Source organism: Lates calcarifer, linkage group LG5 (assembly GCF_001640805.2).
Source record: "Lates calcarifer isolate ASB-BC8 linkage group LG5, TLL_Latcal_v3, whole genome shotgun sequence".
In the NCBI taxonomy this organism is placed as follows: Eukaryota; Metazoa; Chordata; class Actinopteri; family Centropomidae; genus Lates; species Lates calcarifer.
In genome coordinates this window covers 22,130,615-22,142,374 of record NC_066837.1, presented here as the reverse complement: position 1 = coordinate 22,142,374, position 11,760 = coordinate 22,130,615, and the positions used below count along the sequence as shown (strand labels likewise).

The 11,760-nt window shown below is 42.2% G+C and overlaps 2 protein-coding genes across 2 annotated transcripts; one reads left to right on the top strand and one right to left on the bottom strand.

The window, feature by feature from the left end:
* Positions 1-1,219: 1,219 nt before the first annotated feature.
* golga7ba (golgin A7 family, member Ba) lies at positions 1,220-4,810 on the top strand. Its single transcript, XM_018664762.2, has 5 exons — positions 1,220-1,350; positions 2,428-2,553; positions 3,110-3,262; positions 3,363-3,464; positions 3,575-4,810. Exons 1-5 carry the CDS (start codon positions 1,303-1,305, stop codon positions 3,656-3,658), a joined length of 513 nt encoding a protein of 170 aa, XP_018520278.1. The 5' UTR covers positions 1,220-1,302; the 3' UTR covers positions 3,659-4,810.
* A 1,098-nt stretch (positions 4,811-5,908) lies between these two features.
* On the bottom strand, positions 5,909-11,030 carry crtac1a (cartilage acidic protein 1a). The gene is made up of 14 exons (XM_018664761.2): positions 10,867-11,030; positions 9,860-10,068; positions 9,555-9,751; positions 9,300-9,436; positions 9,013-9,169; positions 8,797-8,931; positions 8,197-8,333; positions 7,957-8,093; positions 7,775-7,857; positions 7,464-7,564; positions 7,205-7,373; positions 6,898-7,043; positions 6,606-6,645; positions 5,909-6,178 (listed from the first exon to the last, which is right to left on the bottom strand). The coding sequence occupies exons 2-14, from the start codon at positions 10,057-10,059 to the stop codon at positions 6,171-6,173; spliced, it is 1,647 nt and encodes a 548-aa protein (XP_018520277.1). The 5' UTR covers positions 10,060-10,068; positions 10,867-11,030; the 3' UTR covers positions 5,909-6,170.
* Positions 11,031-11,760: the final 730 nt, after the last annotated feature.

Below are 11,760 nucleotides of genomic sequence, written 5' to 3'. Positions count from 1 at the left end.
GGCCACAAGAAATTGAATTTATAAGCAACTAAAATTGTAAAATTTAAGCACTACTGGACGCTTGATGTTGAACCACATAATTAATAGCATTTAAATATTTATGTAGAGTTTTGTGACTTGATACTGCCTGAAGTTCTGTAAAAATACTTACAGCACAACATGAAATTACCATCTGGACATTGGACAGTGGCAATGACGTATTTTAATACTGTATATGATTTAATTATCAAGTTTTTAGTAGTGATTGAATTTCACAATTACTGTAGATATTGATTTGCCTCTAAGATTCAAATTCTTAAAGCTGCTCTTATGATTATTTTTAGATTAACAATGGATCAAATGAGTATGTGTAATGAGACAGGAGCTGCTTGTAGCCTCTAACCCTCTGACAGTTATCTGCTATATGCGCAGTTCCCCTCAGCTATATATGGTGTATTTTACCATCTCTCAGTTCATTGTTTTATTTTTGTTGGTGTCATATCTCTCATCAGCAGCATTTCCAGACACAGCAGACAGCTTTATCAGCCATAAAAGCTCTGATGAACCAACTGTACCTACTTGTGTAGCACTAACAGCAGCCAGACACAGTTAGCAACCAGCTGGTGAACACAGTGAAGCATTTTGCAGCTGAACAGCTAGATATTACCCTGAAGAGTAGGGGCAGAGAAAAATAGAAGTAAAAGGAGAGTGAATATTGGACTTACTTCTGTCAGGTGGCCCAAAACATGACTCTACAAACGAATACTAATGTAGCTCTGTAACTACTGGATGTGTAAGCAGGAAACTGTTTGCTAACAGGTTTGGTGATAATAGGTCAGTTTAGCCAAAAATGTAGATTACAGGCCTTTTTTCCCCCCCACACAACAGGTCTTTTTTTTTTTTTTTTTTTTTTTTTTTTACAGAAAACATTTTCTCATCTCACAGCGGGAAAAAGCACAGGTGTAAATGATGGCTGAGTTCCATTTAGCTGCTTTGGTTTCATGGTCCTGGTATCGGGCATGTTGGCTCACTGTCACAATATCATGGTTTATAAGGACGCTTGACTAGAGCACGGCCATCAGTAATGTTAGTCCTAACACCTTCTTAGCTGAGTTCAAATGTATGCACGGTCCATGTGAGACGGTAGAAAAGCTGAATTATTATGACCTAAACGTGTACTTGAAGTTAGTCCCGCCCCTCCGGCTCACCCACCCCGCCTCCTCCTCTCTCCTCTCTTCACCTCCTCCTCCTCCTCCCCCAGCCCCCTCCCCCCCCTCCGCTCCTCCAATCCGCCCGTGTGTCCCAGTAAAGCGATTTCAGCGCATGCAGGGACTCGTCCCCACGGCCACGGATGGCAACATGGCGACAGAGGTAAGACTGGCGATATTATCGGTTTAAATGTTTCCTGCTCAGGGTTCGACCACCGGCGCAAACCACTGTATTGTGTTAACCTGTGAATAAAACGGGCGCGTGTACAGTTATGGCCAGAGAGGGCATTAAGGCTGCGCACGGTTAAACTGTGATTCAGTTGCGGCTCACTTGAATCAGGACTGACGACTGGTTGTCCTACATTATTATGCCAGTTTCGTCCGAGGGTTGGGTGTTTCTTTTTTTTTCCTTCTTTTTCCTTTTTTTGTCGCTTGTAATTGTAAGCGTGTTCTGGTATTTCATAGGGAAAATAAACCATTAACGGGAATTTTGAAAGTCAGCTGCGCTTCATGGAAACAGAAATGTGGCAGAAACATCGGATCACCGCTCCGTCCTCCGCGCGATGTTAAGCTGTTTTGGTGAAAGCAGATCTGTTTTTGTCTGCTCAGACGGCCCCGTTAATCCGTGTGACAGGCCACTGTGCTGACCATTGACCACACACACACACACACACACACACACACACATATACGCGGAGGAATAGCGTTCAGCACCATGGACAGAAGCCACGCCGCCCTGACCTCACTCACTGCTTTTCCAGCCTCTTTCGCCTCTGCGCCGTTCTAACTGCTGAATTATAAGAGTTGTAAAATAAAAATTGAATGGCCTTTTATCAGCCTCATCTTGTTTCACCTGATCGATCTGTTGTGAGCTGATAGTGAAATGTTGTCCCGTCTCGTGCAAACTGTGCTTCCCTGTTAGACCAGAGAGAAAAAGAGCGACAAACTGGGAGTGTGTGTGTGTGTGTGTGTATAGAGGATAGTATGTCCAATGCTGGGCTCTTCTCCAGCAGACAACAAGGCAAAAATGAGTGCAAACACCAAGCCACAGAGTGATTGATCACATCTCCTCTATCATCCTATACTTCCAAATCAGCGTCTGTTTGTACACAGTTGTCAGTGAACAGGTACACAGAAGAGGGTGTTGCTCTGTCTCTCTCTGGGGACTCATTAAAGAGATACTGTTTTAACCCTTGCTATTTGCTTGTGTGTGTGTGTATGTGTGATTTCTCCTCCTCAGTTCCACAACCTGCAGGAGTTGAGGCACAGTGCTTCTCTGGCCAACAAAGTCTTCATCCAGAGAGACTACAGCGAAGGAACCACCTGCAAGTTTCAGACCAAGTTCCCCTCGGAGCTGGAGAGCAGAGTGAGGAGACAGGAGCCTGTGACTCAGGACATTTTACCTCGAACATGCTCCTGCATTATATTTTGTGTTGTTCTTTCATGCTAAGTAGCAAACCACGCATGCATTTGGCTGTAGTTTGGATTTATTTACTCAGACAATGCATATATTTACAGATATCATTTGGTAATCAAAACATTAAACCATATGTTTAGAATGCCTGTGGTGGAAGGTGAAACAGTGGGTTAATTCAAGTTTTTTTTTCAAAATAAAATGCTTAAGATGACATAGTTTCGACTTCCCAATGGCAAGGTTTTAATGTATGTGATAGTCAAGTGGATATCTGTAGTATTTCTGGACATTTTATAGACCTACAAATAAACACAATTAATTGAGGACATAACTGCCGGATTGTTAGCTGCAGCACCAAGTCATAGCTACAATTTCTGTGATTGTCATGAGAAAAATAAGGTCAAAATTAGGAGTGGGTAAATTATTCCCTCCTTCTCATGTTTTACCCATTTTATCACAACACACAGAATCCCTCCTCTCATGACTCTGTCTCTGCGTGTGTTTCCAGATTGAGCGAACACTGTTTGAGGACACTGTGAAGACTCTGAATAATTACTACGCAGAGGCAGAAAAAATTGGAGGACAGTCCTACCTGGAGGGGTGTCTGGCCTGCGCTACGGCGTATCTCATCTTCCTCTGCATGGAGACACGTTATGAGAAGGTCTGTATGGTGATCTCAAACACAACACATTCCAATATCAATGAACGTCAGTGTCATGTTTTTGTCACATTTTTCTTGTGTTGTTCGGTCCATGTGTCAGGTGTTGAAGAAGATAGCCAAGTACATTCAGGAGCAGAATGAGAAGATCTATGCTCCCAGAGGTCTGCTCATCACAGATCCCATAGAGAGAGGAATGCGTGTCGTATCCTTACTCTGTGTTTTTGAGTGCAAATAAATGTATGTGCATTTATCTTCTCTGTTTAAGCAACCCCACTCCACAATGGATTATTGGCCCCTAACTACCTTTACCAGATAGAGATTTCCATCTATGAAGACCGGGGCTCCAGTGGCTCCAGCTCAGGGAGCAGCTCTGTGTCCGGCAGCACTGCTCGATGACTGCGTACGTTCTAAAAACCATGTCCCCCTGATCACTCACAACTCCAGAGGACAAGCAAGGACAATAATGCCACTCCTGTCCCAATACTTAGAGCACCCTCAGCTATGCTCACACAAAAGATCCACTAGCTTAGTATTTTTGCACCTGATCTGCCATCACATGCTTAAAATGCTTTTTTCACAGTGAACGCTTACAACGCGCACTTTAGTAGTTCCTTGCAAAGCCATGTGCATGCGCACTGACACAGTCATGTTTGGATGCAATGTTTCCATGAGAAAAAAAACCATCTAGCTGGTAATTCTTTGTGTGATCGTACCATTACCCTCCTTCCTGTCTTGTCTGGCGGGTGATAAAAGGGAGGAAGGAAGTGTTAAGACAGGAGTGAAGACCACAAGCCTCACCAAACCTCATACCTCAGCCACCACAGCTGCACCACGCAGTCCGGATCAGCCACAGCTGCACCTTGACCACACCGGACCAACCAGGAAGTTGGACTGAACGTGTCACCAACCCTGGCACACCGGACACTGGCTTTTAAGATGTTATCTGTAGCTCTAGCTGAGTTGCCAGATTTTTAGAAAATGTAAAAAGGATGTACAAGTATTTGAGTAGGGCATCACAAAGTTTCACCTGCCCAGAGCCCAGATTAACTGTACAAAGAAGCTCTTCCTCCATCACCCTGCTGTAAATCATGCTATCTGGTAGCAGATGAATGTCATACAGCTTGTCCATGTATATAATGTAGCAGATCTTCCATATCTTTCACGTGAAGCTAGGTAGAAACACAAACACAGATGTGTGCACAAAACCAAGTACTAACCTCTTGGTTTCAATGAGAGAGAACAACTCTTCCTAAATTTTGATTATGCAAAGGCATACTGTGCATTTAATACAACAGTAAGCAGACGAAGGATGGGTCAAAAAGTCTTCCTCAATCTCACCTGTAGTGTTTTAAAGTACACCAACCCTTCCTTGACTTCTGAACAAACTTCCAAAGAACAATAACTGCCAAAAACTGGCTCACAAAAGTGAATGTGTCTTTTATTTTAGTGACATTGTGTGCAAGAACAAAATTTCGTACTGCTTATTGTTTGATACACATGGCAATGAGGTATATATGACTGCTGTCAAATAAATACTGTTTCATCACAGCTGCACAGAGCTCATCTTTCTTCATTATTCCACTGGAAACATACAAAATAGAATGGCAGACAATCTGACTTGTTGCAGCAGGAAAAGCACAGGTGTAAATAAAATGACTGCCTCAGTTTCAGGGTCCTGGTATTGTACATGCCTCACAGTCACACTGTCATGTCTTACTGGGACATTTGAACAGAACACAGCCATTGTTTATGTAAGCAGTGGCAAGACCAGCAGCGAAAATAGCCTGTAGTACAAATTGATGAAAACAATTCAAACCCATTGCATGCACTGAAAACATCAGAAAATCGTAGTAATTCGATGTTACAACAAGCTTCGGTCAGGCAAAGTACCTCATGTTTGCATGCATGCTCGACTGGTTATATGACACTCCAGTACTTCCTGCTGGGTAAAGGGCATGATACTGATCCCAGTTTTTCAGTCCTCACTTACAGCTTGCAGGGACTACAGCATGCACACTGTCCACCAAAGCAAACAGGAAATGTCCAGCCTGCAGGACATCCAGACACTGGGATATGATCAAATAGTGTATCCAGATGGACACATGGTCACAAGAAATCAAGTCTTTTAGCAGATGTTCGGTGCAGGCATGCAGTACTGGTTAACGGCTTTCTTACTGTGCCATTGTTACCCTGACAACTACCAACCCCTGAGATCTGCCAGTGCAGACATCACCAAGACACACTGTAGTAAAACTGTCTTAAGACGGGAGGCTTCAAATGCGGAGACTGAAGCAGAGTGGACGCCACTGTAAAATGGTGCCAAGGCTGCATAGATAAAGGGACAGAACAGGGGAGAACAAGGAAAATGGTGGAGGAAAAGAAGAAAGGGCAGACATAAGCTTTAGACAACACAGAGGAATTTTTTTTGAATAATAATAAAGGAACTCAGTATCTTTCCATAGTCAGAATTTAGGCCTTGCTCATGCTAGTTCTCTTTCTGCTGATAAACCCAACACGCAAGCAGCACTTGCTTTCATTTGTCAGTAAAAATAAATGGAGTGGTGAGGTTGTATGCAAGATTTAAGCACTGAAGATGGATATAACTTTTTTGTATGTATGAAATAATATTCTGACTCACCCAAAATATTCATTTGTAGCAGTTTATTAAGTGAGTTTGTCATGGCACATAAAAAACAAACATAACCCAACAAGAACAGTAAAAATGTGAAGAGTATATGAATTGTTGGAGAAAAAAAAGAAACACAAAAATATTAAAACTACTCATAGAGTAAAGAAAATAAGAAGGCCCCTGTCTTAAAGCACAGACAAAAAGAAAAGTATTTTTAAACCATTATCTGTAATATTATTTTTTCCAAAGCAAAATTTGTCGCATTTCATTTGATTATCTTCAAAGACCTGTAAAAAAAATGAAAATTAAAAGAACATTAAAACAAAACAAATTAATATTTGATATCAAATTGTTTAATTCATCTTTAAAGGGGCTATTTGTAAGTTTTCTCTGCTGTGGAACATAGTTTCTTGCTAAAAGCAGGTGGTAGTGATGGTCGCTTGCCAAGAGCTTCTGTCACATTGTAGCATTTAGAATACACCCTTTGAGCAGCGCTACTTCTTGAGGGCCTACAGTGAGTTGCTATCGGAAAGTGATGTGACAGGAGCTAGTTGTGTAGCATGCTAACATGTAGGAGCAAAGTACCAGTACTAGAGCCACTACATTCCTGTTGTTTCGTTTCTTCTTGTCTGGAAACTAAACAGCTGTGAATGCTAAAGTGGCTGTGTAAAACTTACAAATAGCTCCCTTTAGGCTCTTAAAAAAACTGCCTACCTGCACAGCGGCCAATCTTGACAGTAAAGCCTTTACCACACTGAAAAAAAGAAAGTAAATATTTGAAAATACAGGCAGACAAAGGACGATCAATGAGTTGTTTTTGTACAGCACTGTCCTATGTTAATATTGTGTTGTAAATTGCATCTTATTGAACTGAAGTTGGAAGTGAGAGAAAAAGACAAGAGACTGACTGTGATGATTGGATAAGTTAACAAGGCCACAATAAGAAGCTGGCTGACTGGAACATTACCCGTGTTCATAGTTCATGCTGTGGATTCGTATCGCATACCTGCGTGTCATTGGCTAGCACAGACATCTCCCCTCCACTGGGATAGGCTACTTCCACCACTGTGTTCATTTCACCAGGCTGAAGGGTTCGAGTGACAGAGCTGCCATCTGGCCAGGAGACCTCAAGCACCTTCACCTCATCATTTCCTGGGGTCATGGGTAGAAAAATTACTGAGCATCACATGAATTTAAATCGTTCTGAATTAGGTTTATTACAGGTGATAAAAAATAATCGATAAGTATACTGTCTTTGACCTTATATATGTGTTTTTCAGTGTCTGTGATGTACATAATAAAGAAATAGTTACCTAAACCAAAGTGGGCGACAGGCTCCATCTCACACAGGTACCCAGAGCCTCCATCAATGATGCGTGTGTGAGCTCCACTCTGATTGGTGAAAGCTGTTACCTTGGCACCACGGGCAAAAGAGCCAAACTGTGTGCGAGGGATAACCCGCAGCCACTTATTGGACGCGCCCTGACGACAAGGACGACAGATTGTAGATAATCAGAACCACAATATCTTCAACAAAAACAGAGACACACAAACACAAACGTGCACACGCACCTTTGTGACCTTGAAGACAGAGATTGGCTGCTGAGCGCTCTCTCCATGTGCCAGCAGCAGATCCAGCTGTCCGTCCCCATCCAAGTCTGTCACAGTACCACCTGTCCAACACAGACAGAGCTTTCACTGACCTGACCTACATAACAACTTCACTGTGCTGTTTATCTGACAGCTTTGTCTCTGTAAATCTCATCCAAGGAGAGAGGAAGCAAAGACATCACATATTCCTTCTAGGTTACAACATGTTTAGAATAAAACTGATGAGAATGTGCTGTCCAGTGTCCTGTGCTCTGAGTTTAGAGCTAACTGACCTGTTCCTCTCCCCTGTGGCTCTGCAGCATCTCCCACATTAAGCTCCTGGATCAGTGGGTCTTCATCAGCTCTCCTTGACACCCTGCAAACAAAGAAATTAAAAAATAGCTAATAATTCAAATATTGATCCGTAATGTGTGTTACTGCAAGTATTTCTTTCTAACTTTTAATTAAATCTTACCTGAACAGTCTGTTAGGGGAGGCTCCTCTGTAAGCAATATTGTTGAAAAACACCTCCAGCTCTCTGTCATTATCAAAGTCAGCAGCGATGACTGTGCGGATAGGGGAGGGGGTGGCAAATCCTCCAGTAGCAATGTTCTGCACATGAGAAGAAATAGTTTTTAAAATCCTGTTTTGTCAAAATCTCTCCATTTCACAGACTTTTATCTGATATTTTTTCCTCTACCATCCTGTTCCTTACCTGAAATTTAGAGTCACTGCCCTGCAGGTAAAGTCTGTGTGGGCCGTTCCAGTTGCCATAGACAATGTCTGTCTTTCCATCGCCATTGAAGTCGGCTAGTGCCAGTCCTCTGCCATGCTGGTACTGGTCCTCCACACCTTTAGATATAGACACAGAGTTAAAGCAATGGCTAGAGCTGGAAAAATCATACATACTGTGTATATCTATAAGAATTCTTTTTTTTATAAAGATTTCATGTCTTTGGTGACATCTAGTGGTGGTATTAAAGAAGACACTGTGGCAGATAGTGGCGCACACCTATTCTCCCCTATTAAACTACGTTTCCAGAGAAATAATCTAAATATTTGAATAACACTTTGTTCTTCTGCAAGACTTTTAAAGTAACATTTCTCATTTTGGAGAGCATTTTTGTTCTCTTTTCTTGCTGAGACTCTCTCGTGTTGGCATTTAATTTAAAGCATATTGTAGAACTGTTCTTTAAACAAACAAACAATCAAAAAAGTTAAGTAAAGGTTGAGTACCAGTAGGTAAGTTAATTACAAGTATTTCTACTCCTACCATTTGTACTTTCATGTTCTTCCCTCCCTGTTCCATACTCACCTGCCTTTCTGGCCATGTCAACAAAAGTCCCATCTCCATTATTCTTAAACAAGAAGTTGGGTCCGTTCTCGTTGTCACAGAAAATGTCAGACCTGGCCTCGCTCAGAATCGGTCCAACCACCACACCGCGACCACCTGGGCAATAAGCACACTGTAAATAAGCCAACTTCAAACCATCACACGCTTCACTTCTCTCTTCGCTTATCTCCTCCTGACCTGTGAGTTTGTTGACTCTGGCCTCAGCAGCCACATCAGACAGAGCGATGATGCCCCTGCTCACATCGCTGGCAGCCTCATCCATTTCTAAGAGAGCATGGGGGCCGATGTTACCGCTGGCGTAGTTGGCCACGTACACTGAGTAACGGCCAGTTCCCTGCAGGGCACCAAGAGGGAAGAGAAGTGAGGGGAAGGGACTGTGATTTACTGAGAAGAGGGCAGGAAAAAGAGGAAATACACGGGGTGAAATATGAAGAATCAAATCGCAGGACTTAAGGTTTACTGACCTTTCTGTCGATACATGCCACAGAACGCCCCGCCATGCGATTAGCGACGCCACGACGCACATTGAGTTCATCACTCAGAAGATCCTCAAAGCGGCCATTACGAAACTTGAAGAGCTTGTCTGAATAAGTTGCCCGTCCTGCATAAGAACAGAATAGTCAGTATGTCATCATGATGAAATTTATACAGCTAAAATGACTTGCTGGGGCCCTGCATTTAGCATTTTTGATGAGTGATCTTGACAGTGCACTCTTTACCAGAGTAGGCATTGTTTGTGTTGAGGAAGTAGATCTCCTCACGTCCGTCTCCATCCACATCACAGGCAGTTACTCCAATAGCATTACCTGCTCGGTCCCTCAGGGCATAATATGGAGAGTTACTGTCATCAATGGCAATGTTTACCAGCCTCTTTTCAGTGTGATTGTACTTCAGCACCAGGTTGGGCCCATTGTACCTGAAGGAGAACATCACTTAGATTTGTTCTGAACACACATATTCATAAGGATTTCTGCACTAGGAAACAAACTTATAGCTGCATGTTGTCACGCTATCTGCCCCTCACCCTGCCACCACCACCTCCAGGTCTCCATCACCATCCACGTCTGTCACAGCCATCCCATAGTTGAGCTGTGTGGGATTGTGCAGACTGTCAGGAGGAAGCATGGTCTGTGTTACAACCTGGAGCATGGGCTCATTGCTCTGGACGTGAGACTGATGCCAGAGACTGACCAACAGGAGGAGCAGCAGACCTGAACCCTGCATTACTGCAACCTGACAGGGACACAGAGCAGGGGTGTGGGTTATGCATTTCAAGTCAAGATGTAGATCACACACAAGTCTTTGGTAATAGCAAATTTAATTTAACAAAGCATAGAGACACTGTGTGTTCACCACATAATAGACAGTATACTGCATCTTCAAGTAAAGCAATAACATACCTACCTCACAGGTACTATAAGAACATTTCATTCAAAAGTGCAAGCTCAGCCTCCACATTTGTTAACTTATGTTTACACAGGACCGTCACTATCATGTGTATGTGTACATACATATACACATCTTTAACATATTATGTGTATTTGTGAGTCCCCCAACTTAATTTATTTAAATGATCTACACAGAATTCCGGGACTGGGGATTACAAAGGGGTTCACAAACAGACACAACACAAAACATACTGGAACAACAAATGTGTACACAAGGGCAGAGTTAGGTGACTGGATGGAGGAGGGTGATGTTTATAGTAGACAATAATCTAAGTATGGTTTCCTACAGTCACACATTTGGAGATGATTACCAAAAGTTTTAGACTTTGAATACCATCCAGAAAATGTACAGTTTTGCAGATACACAATATGTGTTATTAACGCTCTCTTAAGATATGTTCAGTGTTATTATTGACGGATAATGACTAATCATGCTTACATGTGCTCCACGAAGCCACTCGTGCACACTACGATGAAATATCCCAATAAACCCAGGCATGCAGACCATTCCTCATCTCTGTTTATTCTTGAGCACACTCTCATACAAGAATTTCATTCCTTAACTATCGAAATGCCACCTTACCTGAGGGCTCTGAGAGAGATTGAAATGATCTGACTTCGCTGCAGTAATGTGAGTAGAAATCAGTAGCGTTATTATATCATTTGACAGACATCCCCCACCTTACACAACTTACGCTTTTAAAATTTACGAAACAGCTTGTGTAATGTGTGGAAGATTGGCCAATCGCCGAAGAGTTATCTGAATAATTAAAAATTGACCAATGGTTGACCAGTGTTTCGCTGAGCGTCCGTGAGAAGCGGATGTTTGCTATGTTTGTAGGCGCAGCTACTCATACACATTTAAGCAACAGCACAGAAATAATACCGTAATAATTTCTGTGGGGGTAAAAAAAAAAATCTCGAGCAACAATGTAAGTGCATACTCTGCTGAAAAAGAAATGTTTTGTCGTGAAACAAACGCATTCGTCGTGCAGCCTGGCTCCGCTGCAGTGCTATGCAAGAACACCATCTCCCAGAATGCTGTGGGTTCCCCTACGCTGGCGTCAGCAGTGCGACGAAAATCTGTTGCTAAACAAACCAAACACAGGTAAGCTGAGAGAGCAGCGACAATTCTAGGAAATGGTGGTAAATATCGTCCGAATGACAACTAAATGAATAAAACGATACTTAAATGTGAGTCGTTATTAGCTTAATATTTTGTGCCTTTAATAAATGGTTATTGTAGCCTCAGTGAGAGGAAGTTTAGCTTATCAGCTAATTCGGTTTGCTAACTGTAGCTAACTTCAATATAGTGCACTGGTTTGAATGCTACTTGTTTAAATTTTAGACCATTCTAGCAAAGTACGTAAGCTAGTTCAAGTTGTTTGAATATAAATGAATTAGTATTTTCATTAAACACACGTAAGAAAGATTTAATACATCATATTACGTCTTTTTGTTATATTTCTCTGCTGTT

What these genes read in the sequence shown, in the direction of transcription:
- golga7ba (XM_018664762.2), top strand. Translation starts at nt 1,303, where the DNA reads ATGCAGGGACTCGTCCCCACGGCCACGGATGGCAACATGGCGACAGAG. An exon ending in ATGGCAACATGGCGACAGAG is followed by an intron (nt 1,351 to 2,427) that starts GTAAGACTGGCG and finishes TCTCCTCCTCAG; the next exon opens with TTCCACAACCTGCAGGAGTT. An exon ending in CCTCGGAGCTGGAGAGCAGA is followed by an intron (nt 2,554 to 3,109) that starts GTGAGGAGACAG and finishes GTGTGTTTCCAG; the next exon opens with ATTGAGCGAACACTGTTTGA.
- crtac1a (XM_018664761.2), bottom strand. Translation starts at nt 10,059, where the DNA reads ATGCAGGGTTCAGGTCTGCTGCTCCTCCTGTTGGTCAGTCTCTGGCAT. An exon ending in CTGTCTTCAAGGTCACAAAG is followed by an intron (nt 7,374 to 7,463) that starts GTGCGTGTGCAC and finishes CCTTGTCGTCAG; the next exon opens with GGCGCGTCCAATAAGTGGCT. An exon ending in TGTCGCCCACTTTGGTTTAG is followed by an intron (nt 7,044 to 7,204) that starts GTAACTATTTCT and finishes CCATGACCCCAG; the next exon opens with GAAATGATGAGGTGAAGGTG.